At 45.6% G+C, this 15,413-nt stretch overlaps 5 protein-coding genes and 1 long non-coding RNA gene across 10 annotated transcripts; 2 read left to right on the plus strand and 4 right to left on the minus strand.

Moving 5' to 3' along the window:
• Positions 1-94: 94 nt before the first annotated feature.
• On the minus strand, positions 95-3,813 carry RpL30 (ribosomal protein L30). Its single transcript, XM_018030205.2, has 5 exons — positions 3,493-3,813; positions 975-1,397; positions 845-880; positions 561-706; positions 95-312 (listed from the first exon to the last, which is right to left on the minus strand). Exons 3-5 carry the CDS (start codon positions 863-865, stop codon positions 135-137), a joined length of 345 nt encoding a protein of 114 aa, XP_017885694.1. The 5' UTR covers positions 866-880; positions 975-1,397; positions 3,493-3,813; the 3' UTR covers positions 95-134.
• On the plus strand, positions 1,322-4,104 carry Mpi (mannose phosphate isomerase). The gene is made up of 6 exons (XM_018030202.2): positions 1,322-1,415; positions 1,688-2,028; positions 2,134-2,470; positions 2,578-2,745; positions 2,859-3,061; positions 3,167-4,104. The coding sequence occupies exons 2-6, from the start codon at positions 1,711-1,713 to the stop codon at positions 3,374-3,376; spliced, it is 1,236 nt and encodes a 411-aa protein (XP_017885691.1). The 5' UTR covers positions 1,322-1,415; positions 1,688-1,710; the 3' UTR covers positions 3,377-4,104.
• A 103-nt stretch (positions 4,105-4,207) lies between these two features.
• TfIIFbeta (transcription factor TFIIFbeta) lies at positions 4,208-5,813 on the minus strand. Its single transcript, XM_018030204.2, has 6 exons — positions 5,560-5,813; positions 5,316-5,467; positions 5,110-5,199; positions 4,858-4,982; positions 4,572-4,715; positions 4,208-4,455 (listed from the first exon to the last, which is right to left on the minus strand). Exons 1-6 carry the CDS (start codon positions 5,706-5,708, stop codon positions 4,300-4,302), a joined length of 816 nt encoding a protein of 271 aa, XP_017885693.1. The 5' UTR covers positions 5,709-5,813; the 3' UTR covers positions 4,208-4,299.
• Positions 5,814-5,842: 29 nt separating this feature from the next.
• Positions 5,843-6,471, plus strand: LOC113464758 (uncharacterized). Its single transcript, XR_003389612.1, has 2 exons — positions 5,843-6,054; positions 6,134-6,471. It is a non-coding gene; the product is annotated as an uncharacterized LOC113464758 (long non-coding RNA).
• Positions 6,261-10,656, minus strand: angel (protein). 5 transcript variants are annotated; one of them, XM_018030194.2, is made up of 6 exons: positions 9,751-10,656; positions 8,533-9,013; positions 8,233-8,417; positions 7,656-8,029; positions 7,182-7,428; positions 6,261-7,057 (listed from the first exon to the last, which is right to left on the minus strand). In XM_018030194.2, exons 1-6 carry the CDS (start codon positions 9,841-9,843, stop codon positions 6,623-6,625), a joined length of 1,815 nt encoding a protein of 604 aa, XP_017885683.1. In that variant the 5' UTR covers positions 9,844-10,656; the 3' UTR covers positions 6,261-6,622. The 5 variants fall into 5 exon arrangements, with proteins under 5 accessions (XP_017885683.1, XP_017885688.1, XP_017885681.1 ...); XM_018030199.2 differs by lacking the exon at positions 9,751-10,656 and adding an exon at positions 9,664-9,747; XM_018030192.2 differs by lacking the exon at positions 9,751-10,656 and adding an exon at positions 9,234-9,646.
• A 107-nt stretch (positions 10,657-10,763) lies between these two features.
• Positions 10,764-13,518, minus strand: Lamp1 (lysosome-associated membrane glycoprotein 1). The gene is made up of 5 exons (XM_018030203.2): positions 13,043-13,518; positions 12,053-12,576; positions 11,734-11,965; positions 11,396-11,620; positions 10,764-11,312 (listed from the first exon to the last, which is right to left on the minus strand). Exons 1-5 carry the CDS (start codon positions 13,092-13,094, stop codon positions 11,173-11,175), a joined length of 1,173 nt encoding a protein of 390 aa, XP_017885692.1. The 5' UTR covers positions 13,095-13,518; the 3' UTR covers positions 10,764-11,172.
• Positions 13,519-15,413: the final 1,895 nt, after the last annotated feature.

Consider the following 15,413-nt stretch of genomic DNA (forward strand, 5'->3'; position numbering starts at 1 on the left):
TGTGGTATAGTGGTAATTTCAGGTGTTAATATCAGCTGATCTAAATCAAAGAATGGAGGAGAAAAGGAAATCCGGAAGTACACAAGACCCGATGTTTGTTTTTATGAAAATTTTATTAAATCGGAAATATATGCTTATGCTTGTTCACCAGTAGGCATAGATTTAATAATATCAGAATTCCCAGGATCTGTAATGGAGAGGGTACAGACACGGAAATATTTACCGCACGCAGTGCCCAATTCTATGTTATTTCCAACATAGTGATGTACGCCAGTTTTTGCCAACATAGCGTAATACTCTATCTCAGATTTCCTGTTCAAGACAGACAAAAGTAGATATTTGTAATTTATATCTGTTGAATGCGCAAACACTTGTCTCTGCACTTACAAACAGAGAGAGAATCGAGACTACTCCGTAGAACTCCCATTAAAAGTGTATACAAATCAATATGAAACATACAGTTAATCTTTTATGTTTGCCTCAAAGTTATGCGAACACAATTTATTTACGTTCATATTACTTTGTGACATCGACGAAGGAGTACTACATCTCAGTCTCACCTTAGAGGAGGAGTGTTATTGGCAATGATAACCAATTTCGCTTTTCCTTGCCGGAGGGACTTGAGGGTCTGCTTATAACCTAACACGTATTTTCCCGACTTCATGACAAGGGCCAACCTGGAGTTGATACCTTCCTGGGATTTTTTCTATGGATAACAGAGAAACAGAGAGAAAGACATCGAATAAATAAACTCGTCGTATCGTTAAGTGAGGAAGCAAACAATTTTCTCTATTTTATGAGGTTATGTGAACACGTGCGTATAATTAAGAAAGGTATTCTGTACCTGTTTCTTTTGCGCCACCATTTTTATTGCTCGATGCTGAAACAAACATTTTAACGAAGAGTTGAAAACATTTGTCGAAATCGCTCCTACGTAACTGTTTATACAGAAATATTGAAAACGTTTGCACTACCTGCTGTTAACTAGCACACGTATCGCCAGTATCGCCACCGTGGAACACGACCAAAGAGCGAAAAAGATCGAACGAGAGACGACAGTCGGCTGGTCGGCTTCGGTCGGCTTCACCCATTCACCCAGCACAGTGATTGGCTTAGAGCATATTATGCTCTAAGGTGATTGGTGACGGCGGCACGTTGTCGGATCTGTTACCCATGCGCACTACAAGCTACTATGACGTACTGTCACTAGTTCCACGTGACGTACTATAGCGTTCGGAACCGGTTGTCTACTGATAACGTTTACTATACATACACGTAGCCCTTAGCTTGATAGCAGGCATCAAAATCGGATCGGATTTACGTGGAGCTTGTTTATTCGCGCACGAATGGTGTCAAACGTGACTGATGCATATACTCGGAACGAGGCCCTCGTTCGCCTGTTTCACGTGATTCCGGTAAGTAAGTAGTATACTGATAAAAAGTTGCGAACATATGTTTTGTGTATGTAAAAAATGTGCTGCTGGACAATAAAAGTATATTCTTAAATGAAAAAACGTACGTGACTATGTTATTAAGTGAACGTAGATCGAAGAGCGATGAACTTTGTCTCTATTTCACGTTCAATCAGATGAGAGTCAATCAAGGCATTCAAAGTATTTTCATGTAAATCATCTGTGACACTGGTAATACACGATATAGTCAGCAGCAACTTTGCTTCATGTTCCAGAATTTTGAATAATTATCGACAATATGGAACTCGAGTGTAAAGTACAGACTTACGATTGGGGAAAACGTGGCATCAACAGCACTGTTGCAACATTAATGAAATTTTCGAATTTAGACTTTACATTAGACGTAGAGAAACCATATGCCGAGTTATGGATGGGAACACATCCCAACGGCCCTTCGTACGTCAAGAGATTAAATATATCTTTGGAAGAATATATAAAAGAAAACAGTGAAGTACTGGGAGAGAACGTCGAACAGATGTTCGGGCAGCACTTGCCATTTCTTTTTAAAGTTTTGTCCGTGAACAAAGCATTGTCGATCCAAGCACATCCAAACAAGGTACGTGTATCGCGAGGTGTAACGCGGTCTGGTTACCGACTGCTGAATGAAACTGGACGCAGTAACACGATCAGTTCAAATTGTTTGTGACATTTGAAAGTGTAGGAAAAAGCAAGAGAACTTCATCAACAGTATCCTGGCATCTACAAGGATGCAAATCACAAGCCTGAACTTGCGATAGCTTTAACACCTTTCGAAGCTCTCTGTGGGTTCCGTCCGATCAAAGAGATCCAAGAGTTTCTGAAGGCCCTCCCAGAATTACGTGCAACAATTGGAGAAGAGAAAGTAGAGAAATTTATTGTAACTGCTAAAGACGACGGAGCAGATCCAAAACACGACGAGGATAATAGTCTGAAAACGTGCTTTCATAGTCTAATGACCTGTGATCCTAGTTTAGTGGCATTCCAACTTAGAAAGTTGCTCGACAGACTGACCAATTTAGGTGAGCGAGATAATTAAAACGTCGTCATTCAACAGCTGAGTCGTTAACAACAAACGTCTCGATGGGCAATAATAGCAACAACAACAGTACTAAAAATGTTATTGTAGATGAATCAACGAGGAAATCCTTACACGCTGATCTATTAGAAAGACTGTACCGCGATTATCCGGGCGACGTAGGATGTTTTGGCATTTATTTTTTTAATTTTATAATGATGCAGCCTGGTGAGGCTATATACCTCGGACCAAACGAGCCACATGCATATCTTTCCGGGGGTGAGAGAGCGTTATTACTACTACTACCGTCGCGTCAGCCTACAATTACCTCACCATCATCTTTTAATCATTCGCAAGCTAACTGAATGAATGGGGACGAAATATGTTTATAGATTGTATCGAATGTATGGCATGCTCGGATAACGTAGTACGCGCAGGATTAACTCCCAAATTAAAAGATGTACCAACGTTAGTAGATATGTTAACGTACATTTGCGAACCGGTTTCCGCAAAAAGATTCGAACCTTGTCGCGAAGACGAATATACAGAAGTGTTTCGTCCTCCCGTGCCAGATTTTGCTGTCGCCAAAATTACAGTAAGAGTAACAAGAGAGCAAGTTCATTCGCATCGTGCGCGCGCGCACTATCACTGACAACGACCGTGGTCACCTCATTGAAGAATGAAAATCGATTGATTTCAGATACCTGCTGGAAAACCGTCGTACAATATAATTCCCAGAAGTACCGCTAGTATTTTAATTATCATAAGTGGAAAAGGCGAAATCGGCCCGTCGAAGACAGTTCTGTACCGTGGTACTGTTACATTCATTCCGGCGGACGAAGAAATTCACATGACAGTTTTATGTGGATGTCACCCAATGATAATGTTTCAAGCGTTCGTGAATGTTTGAAGCACGTGAACAACAGTTAGAGACGCGGCAACGTCAGAGAGCTGGGATCAACATGGGGGAGGGGAAGTGACAACGACGGTCAATGATAATGGGCGGTATTCATAGTCGTTACTTACTTTTAAGATCGTCTTAAGCATTTACTCAAGACCCAGGGAATTATACCGCCCAATGATAATCAAATAACTGGTCACTGAAATGGACGGTGAATTACTGTACGCACAACGTTGCGCGCATCGCAACTTATATAACTTTTTGCTCGTTCTGTATTCAGAGTCGTTGCTTATATTTAAGATCGTCTTAAGTATTTCCTATCCCTGTCTATCCCATATTTCTGTCTTGTACAGAAAACAGGAACTCGAGCAAATGCTTACGGCGATCTTAAGAACAAGCAACGACACTAAATACCGGCCTTAAACTTGTCTTTCGATTTTTAATCTTCGCTCGTGCCATGTCCATTCCACAATCGCGTAAACGTTATTAACGCGCGCGCGCGTCTCATTCCTAAGCTGACAATAACATTCTCTCATATCTTACGATCTCGATCAAGACTCGATCATATCAAGGAAATAATTTATTTTTAGAATAACATACAAACGCGTGTGCATTTACTATACCAGTATGTCGTCTTTTACGCAGGTCCATCAAAAAAATATGTAGTTTCCTTAATAAATTATGTATTCTGTATGAAGAATGTATTTTTGGTGTGAATTACATCGCTTATAAATTTACAGTCCTCTCGTTTTACAATAAAAGGATTACTGAACGCACACGCGCGCGCGCACACACACACACACAAAGAATCGACCAGTTGTACGCATGAAATGAAGAATGTAGACAAAGAAAACAATCATTTAATTGCGATCCCTTTATACAAACCAATAAAAAAATGTGTATGTACACGCACAAATCTAGTGTGAATTTGGCTAATCATCGTCAGATTCGTCAGCTTTTTTCTGAGTAGATTCGGGCTTTTCTTCCTCCTTGTAATGTCGATATTCAGGTTTCAATTCCCACATATTACGATGAGGATTTTTAAGATTATAATTACAAACTTCATTCAATATTTCCTTTAAATACACCTACACGACGGGGAACGATGAATAAAAATTCAGTCAGGTCCGCAGATAGTAAGGAGAAAGAGTCACGGATACGCCACCGGCAACAGCGTCAATCGAACTATAAACGACATACTTACGATAGGTTGCCTAGTAATTTTCACTAGATCTCTAATATTATAATACTGATGTTTCTCGAACGCAGCAAACAACATATCCAACACTGCATCCTTGTCATCCCTCATCTTTTTACCCTCTGCCTTCTTCTTTTCCGCATATTCAATCTAAACGAGAGGGAGAGGAAGACAGAGAAATTGATACATATACACATATATATGTCGCGCAATAAATCGAACGAAATCAACGAATGCAAATGACTGTGTGCGCGAACGTGTCCCATTAATTATTTGCACAAATCAGACTTACATTGTGTTTATGATCGGATACAGGTTTGAAATTTTGCACCACCCTGTCCAATTGTTGAACTTGCCTCTGCGGCACGGAGGCTCTTTTAATGCTTTGCAGTTTCAATTTCATATAACAATTATCAGCTAAAACAGACGAATGTAACAGATGAAAATAGTACACAAATCTATCGCAACTTACACACAAACCATAGAACAGAGTCGCAGTCGTATGCATAGTATCTATCTATGGTGAATACGGTTGCGTACTTACCATAAGGCCTACATTCCAACTTTTGTACAATTCTTCCTTCCATATAAAGTTTCTCAGTTTCAGGAACTATCGAATCCGAACTACTAGAAGCTGAACGAGACACAATACAGAAAGTACACGGTTATCGTTATATACGAAGGAAAATTTATCGAAATTCTTTCTTTTCTCTTCGGAGAAGGAAGAAATCAATTCTGAACGCTGCTTACGTGTAACATGAGAAAAGACTCCCAACATTTGTTTCGTTACTGTCGTTACGTCTAATCTGTGCTGTTTTGGAATCTCTTCTTCTTCAGGTTCTTTCAACGCTAAAACAGCTTCTGACAGCCTGAGAGATACTTCTGCCTTTTGACCAGGGTTTCTAACGTCAGTCAAAATCAATGATTTAATCGCATCTCTCTGCAAAACGGGATACACAACACGGGATCGCGAATACACACAGTGAAAACCTACTTGGTTATTTTCAATTTTCCGACTTCAATATTTCCGGGTGCTTTCTCCCATTTATTTGCTATGTATTTCGGCACTTTCACGAGCCAGACACCTCTGCCAGCATTACTCAAATCTAATTCTTTCTCCGTATGCGATACGCTCGCAGACATGATTCTTTTATTCACCGCACGACGAGACGCGAACGCGATTACGCGTGGTTTTAAAAATCACAAATCGGGTAATATTTTATTTTCTAGCCTATAGATAGCGGTCATCATAAACAAGCACTTTGCCCCGCAGCCGCAACCGCGCCTACATCGCCGTCACGTCACGAGCTGGGAGTCTGGGAGTTGGTTGGGAGCGCTGGGAGCATACCTGCGGAACGAACGCCAAAAACCTCTACCACAGTATCTCCAGTATATCGGTGAAGTTGGTCATGTCCGTCATGTAGTCATCGTCATCTCGATCTCACCTCACCTTGCTCACCTTCGCGACCTTCGCGCGTCATGCGGACGGGTAGGTCGAGGTCGAGTACACGAAGACTAGTCTTCACATTGGCGTATATCGTGTATTCAGACCTGTACTACGTGTCTAGAGCGTAGAGAACACTCGGCACATCGACGACGACGACGACCACGACGACGACGATGGTCAAGCGGATCACGGAACTACGAAATGATCATGAATCATACACAAGGGGGAAATAAAAACAACGATCAAACTTGAAGAACAGAAATTTGCATTCAATTTCGATTTTGCGTCCTGAATAAAAATTTTAATCTATATGTCGTGGTGGCGGTACCATACACGCTACGTTACAAATCGCTAAGAACTACAATTTTTCTCGCGTACACCCCCATAAAAACAAAGAAAATACTTCTTTCCGTTTTTTGTTATTCTTCTTGGTAAATAAAATAATATCGGTTCATTGGTCGTTTTGTGTGTGTACGTTTTCTTCTTCCGAAAGTATCTCTAGTCATTCGTAAAAAATTGCTATCTACGTCGGAGCCAAGATCGAATTCTTTACGAGAACAACAACGACATCGTAATAAATCGTAATTGTCGAGTAGCGATCGAGACACTCTTAGAGCTTACTCTTAGGTAATTTGAAAGTTGCACCTAAACAAAGATGATCGCTACCGACTGCGAAATTAGGTATCGTAGGCAAAATGTTGCATTCTCTACGCGTAGGTAAAGTGTATTTATCAAGAAGTTCTAAGTCGCCGCTATAAAAAATATAATCTACAGTAATCCATTTTCCCTGATTCGTGGTAGCTTCTTTCTCGCCGTAACGATTTTGATGTTTGTACACGCTGTCGAAGCGAAACGGATGTGTCAAAGTGCCGGAGCAAAAAGTCACGCGATGACCGTCCTTAATTTCTATCGTTTGCAGAACGGTATCGGTGTCGGTATTTTCCGCCGTCGCCGCTGCCGGGTTCCCTTCGCAGTACCAAGACGCGTTGCTGGCTGCTGCAAGATCTGCTTCCGATACAGCAGCAACGAATTCGCTATTCTCCAACTGTAACCAGAACGCGTAGAATACACGTATTCCACATCACATTAGACATTATACAATCGGCCGCAGCTTTGACCGTGAACGTCGCGAAAGTTCAACCGTGTGGTAGACGTAGTACGAGACGTACCATCACTCTGTTCGTTCCTTCCTTAAGTAATCTGTACTTCAGGACATTAAAGTGTTGACAATTGTCGGTAATACGAAGTCGAGGAGGCACGAGAAAATTCGATAGTTTCTTACTCTCCGTATGTTCGAGCGTTTTTGCTTTCCCTTGGTATCGAAATCTTCCATTCACGATAAATTTGTACACTCCAGAATGGGGCCTCAAATTGAAGTCGCCCGTCAGTATAATTGGAAGATACTTGGGACCCGTCCTATCGTGTAGACACAGAATAAGAAACAAACAAACCACAAACGAACGAACGAACGAACGAACGAACGAACGAACGATCATGGCGTGAACCGAATCGTTCGAACCAAATCGCTCGCACATGACGTGAAACGTGAACAACAATTGAAACCGGAATTATGGCCGATCGTACCGCGACGATCGAGTCGATTCGCTCGAAAACCGGCGGGTTCTCGATCAAATTATACTCACATCGTCTGCCTGAGAAAAGCGAATCTCTCAATTTCCGCTAAAAGAAGTTGCGTTTGTCCCAATCTTACATCGTTTCGTCTAGGATTATAAAGTAGATGAGTCGTAGCAATCACCAATTGCGTTTGAGGATTGTCTTTAACTGCTAACTTTGCCACTATTCCAACATTGTCCCTCATCAATAATTCTATGCCCGATTGATAGAGTTCAACTTTCACGTGATCGATTAAAATCAACTGGTCGGAACGATACAAAAATAATAAACCATCTTTCTTGTCGTTCGTTCGCTTCTTGTAGAGATAGCTGTAGCCCCATTGCTCGAACGTACGTAAAAATTCTGGCAGATGATCCTCTTGCATCTCTTGGAGACAAATCACCTGCGCACGGACAAGCAGAATGAGAGAGCAAATAAAGAGAGCTCGAATTCAATCAAACATCATTAAACGCAACATCATTAATTTGGCTAATCCGAACAGAAGAAGAAGAAGAAGAAGAAGAAGAAGAACAACAACAACAACAACAACAAAAAAGTACGTATACGTGTGTAGAACGGTAAAAATAATTGAAACTGAGAACTAACGTTAGCTCGCGCTTCTAAAATCTCTTGCAAGAGAAGCTGCCTCCTATTTTCCCAAGACAGCGCACGCTGGTCGTGTCCTTTGTACAGATATGAAAACGTTTCCAGCAGACACTGCGCCAAAATGTTAAAAGACAGTATTCTCACAACAAAGTGCTGCTCATCGGAATTGAAGGTGGTCAGCTTCTCTGGTGAAAAAAATAATCTGCGATAAATCGATACCAGACGACGAGAACACTCCTCTCGCGTCGGCGTCGGTTCGAAGCGAACCATCGGAACCAGAACGTGCAGCAGTTCTCTTACCTGTTTTAACAACAGTTTCCCACTGTCTCATTGCCTTATATCTCTGTTTATCGATCAATGTTTCACGGTCGTGAACAGCAGCGAACATCGCAGGTTCGACGACGCACGTATTCACCTGATGGTAAACCGACGACGGCCACGACGACGACGACGACGACTGCACATTACTCTCGCACGGTTCCTGGATATTTCCCGTTATTTGAAACGGAATACCATAGTTACTGCTGCTGCTGCTGCTGCTGCTCGGATTGTAATAGACTTCGGCGTAGCGATCCATCGACGTCGTAGTCATCGGTTGATTCAACTTTTGCGGTGCCGTGGGATTCGCCATCATTGCCATTAAATTACAGCGGGTCAATATCAATTTTTCGGATACCAACAAGACGTTTTTCACACAGAAATTTCTCAGAAATATTTGCTTTACCGCTAGTCCGGACATACATGCAGAAGATAAAAGTGGCACGATGTCATAGCAAAAAGGCTGCAAACATAAAATTAAACAGGCTCGTGTACACAGGCTTCTCGCGATCAACTCTCGAGATCTCTATTCTTCCTCTCTCAACAAACACACGAATTTAATTACGTTCGCTCTCTCTCTCTCCATCAGTCTCGCTCACGTCGCGTATATATCACGTGTACGTAGAATTATGGAACAGAATCACAACTAATTATTAACAGACCGATCATTTCATTTCACGTACTGATTCTTCTGAACTCTCAAAACAGGTGCCAACATCGATTCTTTCGAACGTAACAATACGTATAAATGTATACACGTAGTATAATCGAGCAGCAGCAGCAGCAGCAGCAGACCGCGTTATAACAAACAAACCAGACTCGGTCTGGCAGCAGTACAAGATCGGTACATCGATACCGATCTGATACCTGAGAAATCGTACACATGCGTAAAAATCGGATATCCGAGTCGCGGCGCATGTCATCGTAACCGAAATAAAAATGAACATTCATAAGTACTCGTAAATTTACAATATCGCGTGCACACCATGGTGACTCTCGTTTGAAAATCGAACAATACAGAACACAGTACTTGCTTCAGTATAGCTGCTTCTCGAGAAACAATTTTGACAAACAATTTCATCACGCACGATCAAACAAAAAATGAATAATAACCTTTCTCTGCTAGACGATACGCCACACGTATACTAGCTCGCTCGACGCAGACGAACGGGGAGCAGGAAAAAACTTATCTTATCGTACCTGAGATTTACAACGCGGAAAAAGATTCAAGAAGATGTCAAGCCTCGCAATGTAAATTTTCCGTAGCAACCTACTGCCGCTAACCGTATTCATTTATTATTTATCAAGCAGTGGGGACGTATCAACGCGTAGAACTATTTTCAACCGCGCCAGGTCCATAGGTTAGGTTATGTCACGTCGTCTCTTGTCAAAAAAAAACGTAGGTAGGAAACACACGCCGCCCTCGGACGAACGGAACGGAATACAATTCACGTTCGCCCGCCGGCCGCGCAAAGGACACAATAGCTGGCGGCGAGCGGCGATGCCGGCGATACCAGTGGTTCGATACACGCGCCGCCGCACAGGTCCAGGACAAGTCGTCTCGTTCCATTTCGCATACAATTCAAACGTTTCCAGCAACGCACGATCGAGTTCGTCGAAGAGAGCCACCGACAACGATAGTAAAAATCCAAATTCCTATTCGATCCAGTTCACACGACTGCTGCTGGCCAGAAACGACTGAAATTCATTCTTTCAATTTCTCATCGTTCGCGAGAGGATACCGTTCGGAAGAATCGGACGAGAAACCGTCCCGCGAGACGATCCCGCATCGGCGGATCCCCTCCGATAGTCGAGATCCTATTCGAAAATTATATCGCCGTTACGACAACAACCGAGAAGAAAGCGAAAGTGAAGAGGGCAGTAGCTCGTCTTCTTCCATCGCTTCCACAGAAACACAGACTCGGTCACCACCAGCGCGGTCTATTCTCACACGTCCACGACGCTCGATCGCTTCGAAACACACGTATACGTATTACACGTGTGCGAACGTTCGAAACTCTTTCCGAGTAAGAGAAATCGTCATCTCGAGGAACGAACGACGACGAAACGAGCACGTCGATCATCCTCGAACTAAGACAATTTCTTCCCGGATCCCCGATCCAACTCGGATCGAGAACTGTTCGGGTCAACACACACACACACACACACACACACACAGAGAGAGAGAGAGAGAGAGAGAGAGAAATGCAGTCTCAAAAGTAATTTGTTTTATTCGTCAACTATAATCGATTCGAGATAGCAACGTTCTAAGAGCAGCGATACTAAAAAATAATAACAATATATTTTATACATGCGTTTCAAACGGTAATTCATACGATATATACTTCATATCACGCATCGTATCACTTTATTCGATCAAAGAAATAACAAATTTTTTAAAGATACACTTCCATCGTACGCGCGCGATATCGACAAACAACGTGGCCGTTGGAAGCGTGGAAAATACACGTGGCCAAACCAGGTTTCGCAGACAATCGACGAAAACACAGGATACCAGCAGATACGACAGAACGCTGAACGAAAGGACATCATCCACTCTGAATACCAATCACTGAACAAAGGAAGAAAATCAAAGGTAACGAAGAAACGTATCACGGTAAGTTACATGCTAAGGTAGCCATGAAACTGATTTCGTCGGCGTCCAATCAAATACGCGACCAACACTATGACTACCAACGCTGCCAATGCACAGCCTACAGCTATCGGTACAGCGTCCGGTGTGTCAAACGCGCAATCTCGAGCTGAAAAGGAAGAAGAACAAGAATGAACGAAAGCTATAAGAACAAGTACTCATTCGACGAACGAATCGTCGCGTCGCGCTTACCCAAACCAAAAACGGTCGAATTGTCAGATTTGAACGCCTGGAATTGTAGGTCTGACACGGTCAAGTAGCCAGACGTTCGGTCGTTCACCACCACGTCATCGAGGCCACGACCGATTCTTCGTTTCAGCCAGAGCGTTTGTCGTTTGAGGCATCTGTAGGACTCGGTCAATCCAATCACGTAGTCAGACGACGACGGCGCATCGTAGACCAGAACGATCGTTTCATCTACGTCGCGTCGTGAATCGACGACGGCGAGAACAAGGAAACGACACAAAACGATAACAGAAATTGGATCCGAGGAGAACAAACGGACGCAACGAAACTGCTGGACTACTCACTCAGCGTCGAATTCGGGAAATTGACCGCCGCCGCTGGCAAAGAAACGTCCAAACGACGGAGAGAGTAGTCGTTCGCAGTCTGATTCTTGACAAAGTGCAGGGTCAGGTTGGCATCGGTGGCTGTCAGATTGGTAGCAGGCCATTCCAACGTCAAATTCTGTTCCGACTCGCCACAGAATCCACTGGCTCTGGTCGTATTATCAGCCGGTATCTCGAACGTTCGAGAGGACGTCTGAAAAACGTCGATTCGTCAGGAGACCATAAAGTACCATCGTCCAAGTCACAACTGTAAGCGACCACGCACAGCAACGATACAAACCTTGTCGTCAACGTCGGTGTAAGAAACGTGAACGGTCACAGCCATCTGTACCACGACACAGACACGGTTCGTCACATTGACCACCCATTTACCAGGGCCATGGGAGACGAAACTCGCAGAGCTGGCAGAGCTCAGGGGAGCACGCACGTCTGTTCGTCGAACGGGCGCAAGAGACGCATCCTCGGCAGCAGCAACAGCAGCAGTGACAGACGATTCAGTCAGAGGAGTCCGAACGGTGGTAGCAGTAACATTCCGGGACGGGAGAGCAGGTCGGCGGGAAACGCGAGTCGAAGCGGAAGTCGGACCGACCGCAGTCTCCTCCCGCGTGACCGGGACTGGTTCGTCCGGGGAAACCGTGATCGGGGGTTTCTCGGTAGCGACAACGCCAATCCGGTCGGAGACGGTGCTGGCTGGTACATCTCGCTCTGAGTCAGGTCGGAACGTCGTGGTCGTCGCCGCCGCATCCACCACAGGAAGAGATCCCACATCGGTGGCGGACAAAAGTGGCTCGTCTCGACCCTCACCTGTTCCGCAATCGTGGACAAATCAGGAGAAGAAAACGTAAAACAAAGGCACGAAAAACGACGATCGAAATCGCTCCCGATCCCGATCATCACCCGAGACCGATCCGACGAACACCGCGAACACTCGCGCGACCATTGCCCGCGAGGAGCGTCGTTCACGTTTCATCCGTCCGTTGGGAAAACGCGTTCGGAGAAAAACGAGCGACACCGCGACGAAAGCCAGGCCAGGAGACTCTTCGGTAAACGCGCACGGAGTAGAACGACAACGGAACAAGACGAACACAGTGAGCCCGCCGCGATCAAAACGCGAAAGAACGAAGCAGCCAACGAACGTACGAGGAGGCGACACGAGCGAAAAAAAGAAGTCGCATCGAAGTGGACGCGCGAGGGTCAGGACAGACGAACGAGAAACGTAGTCGGTCAGATCCGGGGGGAAGAAAGGCTGGAACGGACGAAGCATATTTACCCAGGGCGAGAACAGCGGCGACCAAGCAGAGGAAGAAGACGAATCTCGGCATCGTGGAACCGTGACTTCGAAGCACGACGGCCGTACGGAACGGGAAAGCGACGAGAAAAAGAATCGTCGAGAACCGCAACGTCGACGGGACGACGACCAAGACGACGAGGACGAGGAGCAGAAATTAAACGGGAACGACAACGGTCGTTCGATCGGAGAGAAAAACGCGCGGAAGTACGCACCACGCACTAGACGCACAACGCAAACGAGCGTAGCACGGTACGAGGGTCGGGCACAGTTCACAGTCGTGGAGAAATATCGCGAGCGATCGCGACACAAGCTCTGGACAATCACGTACGCGCACAAAACAGGATGATTCACATGATTCTCGGTCCGACACCAGCAGTCGGATCACGGAACACGAAGCGCGACCAAGACGTCGTTCAAGCCTATCGGATTCGTTCGACCGTCCGGCACGAACACGCATCGGTACAGCAGACGCGTCGGAGCGCAGCGACCGTGACCGGTGGCAGGTACTCGGAACTCGGTGGTAGAGAACGGCGACGTGGCCGCGCGAGCGTCGTCGCAGTCTCCACTCTCGGTTCGCGCAGCCTCGGGGCCGTCGCGTCTCGCGACCAGAGAGTCATCAGAGACAGAGCAGAGCAGAGGGGTGACACTCAAGGTAGGTCTCGGTCGGCACGGTTCGCAGCGCCGTTGAACGGCACGTGCGAAAAGGAAGGGAAAAACGGCGGGAACAGGTCGAAAATCGAAAGTCCGCGTTCCCGTGTATCGCACAGTCGCACCACGAAAATTCACTCGAAACGAAAGTAAACACGAACGGAAACGTACACGACATCGATTCACGTCTCGTACTACATTCGTACGGAGAATTTACTCTCCGATCACGATCGGACGGGTGCAACACACGTAACACGTAGACTCACTACTCGTTCGGAATCTCGTATCCCAGGGGAAACGAACACGTGTACACAGCAGGCTCAATTCGACGGTCACTAGCCGTACGAAGGACACGAGAATCCCTACATTCCGGAAACCGTATCGCGAAGAGAGAGAGAGAGAGAGAGAGAGAGAGTGACACGAGAGATAACGGTAGAAACGAGCGCGTTTAAAACCAACGATACGAAGACCAGGGAAGAAAAGATCGACACGAGAGGCTCAGGGAGGGTGTCTGGTCACGCGGTGTCCCTCGGTACTACTTTTTTTTTTTTTTTTTCTTTTTCGTCCGTATCGACGTCAGTGACTGCGACGGGGTACACGCGGGAGAACGTGAGACGAAAGCGGGGATCGCAGAGGCCAGTGGGGAGAGACGAGGAAGGGAAGGGTCGGACGGGCGCGGTTTCTTTTTTTTTCGGGTACTTTGGCGCGTTGGTAGGGCGGTGGAGATGGGTGCGGAAAGGGGGGAATGAGAAGTTGGAAGGGGGAGAGGGTGAGTAGGGGTGGAAGGAGGGAGAAGAAAGAAGAAAGAGAAGAAGGAGGAAAAAAGAAACGAGAAGGGAAAAAAAAATAAGGGAAAGAAAGGGAAGGAAAAAAGAGAAGGAAAAAGGAGAGGGAAAAAAAGAAGGGAAAAAAAGAGGGATAAAAAAGGAGGGAAAAAGAGAAGGGAAAAAGAGGAGGGAAAAAAAGAAGGGAAAGAAAGAAGGGAAAGAAAGGAAGGGAAAAAAAGAGGGGAAGAAAAGAGGGGAAAAAAGGGTGGAAAGGAGGGAAAGAAAAGGGAAGAAAAAGAAAGAAGAGAAAAAGAGAAGGGAAGAAAAGAGGGGAAAAAAGAAGGGAAAAAGGAAGGGAAAGAAAGGAGGAAAAGAAAAGAGAAGGAAAAGGAAGGAGAGAGGAAAGGTGGGGGAGATGGCGTGGGGTGTTCGAGTGTGAGAGGGTGTGGGAGTGGAGGAGTGAGCGTGAGATGGTGTGTGATGGCGTGAGAGGGTGTGGGGGATGGCGGGTGAGTGGTGGAGGGTGTGGGAGGATGAGAGGGAGAGGGTGATGGAGTCTGAGAGGGTGTGTGAGATGGTGTGGGAGAGTGTGACAGGGTGTGGGAGAGTGTGAGAGGGCGTTGGAGGGCGAGAGGGAGCGTGAGAGGGTGTGGGAGTGGATGTGGGCGAGCGGGAGATGGTGTGGGAGAGGCTGAGATGGTGTGGGAGTGTGTGAGTGGGCGTGCGAGTTTTGTGGGAGGGTGTGAGTGTGTGTTAGAGGGTGTGGCAGGTGGTGTGGGAGCGTGTGATTGTGTGGAGATGGTGTGGGAGAGTGTGATGTGGCTTGGGAGAGTGTGCGAGGATGTGGGAGTGTGTGAGTTGGTGTGGGAGTTTGTGACGTGGTGTGGGAGTGTGTCAAGAGGGTGTAGGAGTGTGGGAGAGGGAGTGAGAAGGTG

Source organism: Ceratina calcarata, unplaced genomic scaffold (genome assembly GCF_001652005.2).
Source record: "Ceratina calcarata isolate Rehan_Ccalc_2016 unplaced genomic scaffold, ASM165200v1 scaffold517.2, whole genome shotgun sequence".
Classification (NCBI taxonomy): Eukaryota; Metazoa; Arthropoda; class Insecta; order Hymenoptera; family Apidae; genus Ceratina; species Ceratina calcarata.

Bases quoted from the DNA above. Each gene is read 5' to 3' on its own strand.
- Lamp1 (XM_018030203.2), bottom strand. From the start codon at position 13,094: ATGCCGAGATTCGTCTTCTTCCTCTGCTTGGTCGCCGCTGTTCTCGCC. The intron at 11,621-11,733 runs GTGAGTAGTCCA...GACGCGACGTAG, and splicing joins TTTCCCGAATTCGACGCTGA to ATGAAACGATCGTTCTGGTC. The intron at 11,313-11,395 runs GTAAGCGCGACG...CTTCCTTTTCAG, and splicing joins TTCGACCGTTTTTGGTTTGG to CTCGAGATTGCGCGTTTGAC.
- TfIIFbeta (XM_018030204.2), bottom strand. From the start codon at position 5,708: ATGTCTGCGAGCGTATCGCATACGGAGAAAGAATTAGATTTGAGTAAT. The intron at 5,468-5,559 runs GTAGGTTTTCAC...GACTGACGTTAG, and splicing joins GGAAAATTGAAAATAACCAA to AAACCCTGGTCAAAAGGCAG. The intron at 4,716-4,857 runs GTAAGTCTGATT...CCTCTCGTTTAG, and splicing joins TATCCGATCATAAACACAAT to ATTGAATATGCGGAAAAGAA.
- angel (XM_018030192.2), bottom strand. From the start codon at position 9,497: ATGTTCATTTTTATTTCGGTTACGATGACATGCGCCGCGACTCGGATA. The intron at 7,429-7,655 runs GTGAGTATAATT...TCTACACGATAG, and splicing joins GCTTTTCTCAGGCAGACGAT to GACGGGTCCCAAGTATCTTC. The intron at 7,058-7,181 runs GTACGTCTCGTA...TTCTGGTTACAG, and splicing joins AAGGAACGAACAGAGTGATG to TTGGAGAATAGCGAATTCGT.
- Mpi (XM_018030202.2), top strand. From the start codon at position 1,711: ATGGAACTCGAGTGTAAAGTACAGACTTACGATTGGGGAAAACGTGGC. The intron at 2,029-2,133 runs GTACGTGTATCG...TTGAAAGTGTAG, and splicing joins TCCAAGCACATCCAAACAAG to GAAAAAGCAAGAGAACTTCA. The intron at 3,062-3,166 runs GTAAGAGTAACA...GATTGATTTCAG, and splicing joins TTGCTGTCGCCAAAATTACA to ATACCTGCTGGAAAACCGTC.
- RpL30 (XM_018030205.2), bottom strand. From the start codon at position 865: ATGGTGGCGCAAAAGAAACAG. The intron at 707-844 runs GTACAGAATACC...TGTTATCCATAG, and splicing joins TGGTGGCGCAAAAGAAACAG to AAAAAATCCCAGGAAGGTAT. The intron at 313-560 runs GTGAGACTGAGA...TGTCTTGAACAG, and splicing joins AATAACACTCCTCCTCTAAG to GAAATCTGAGATAGAGTATT.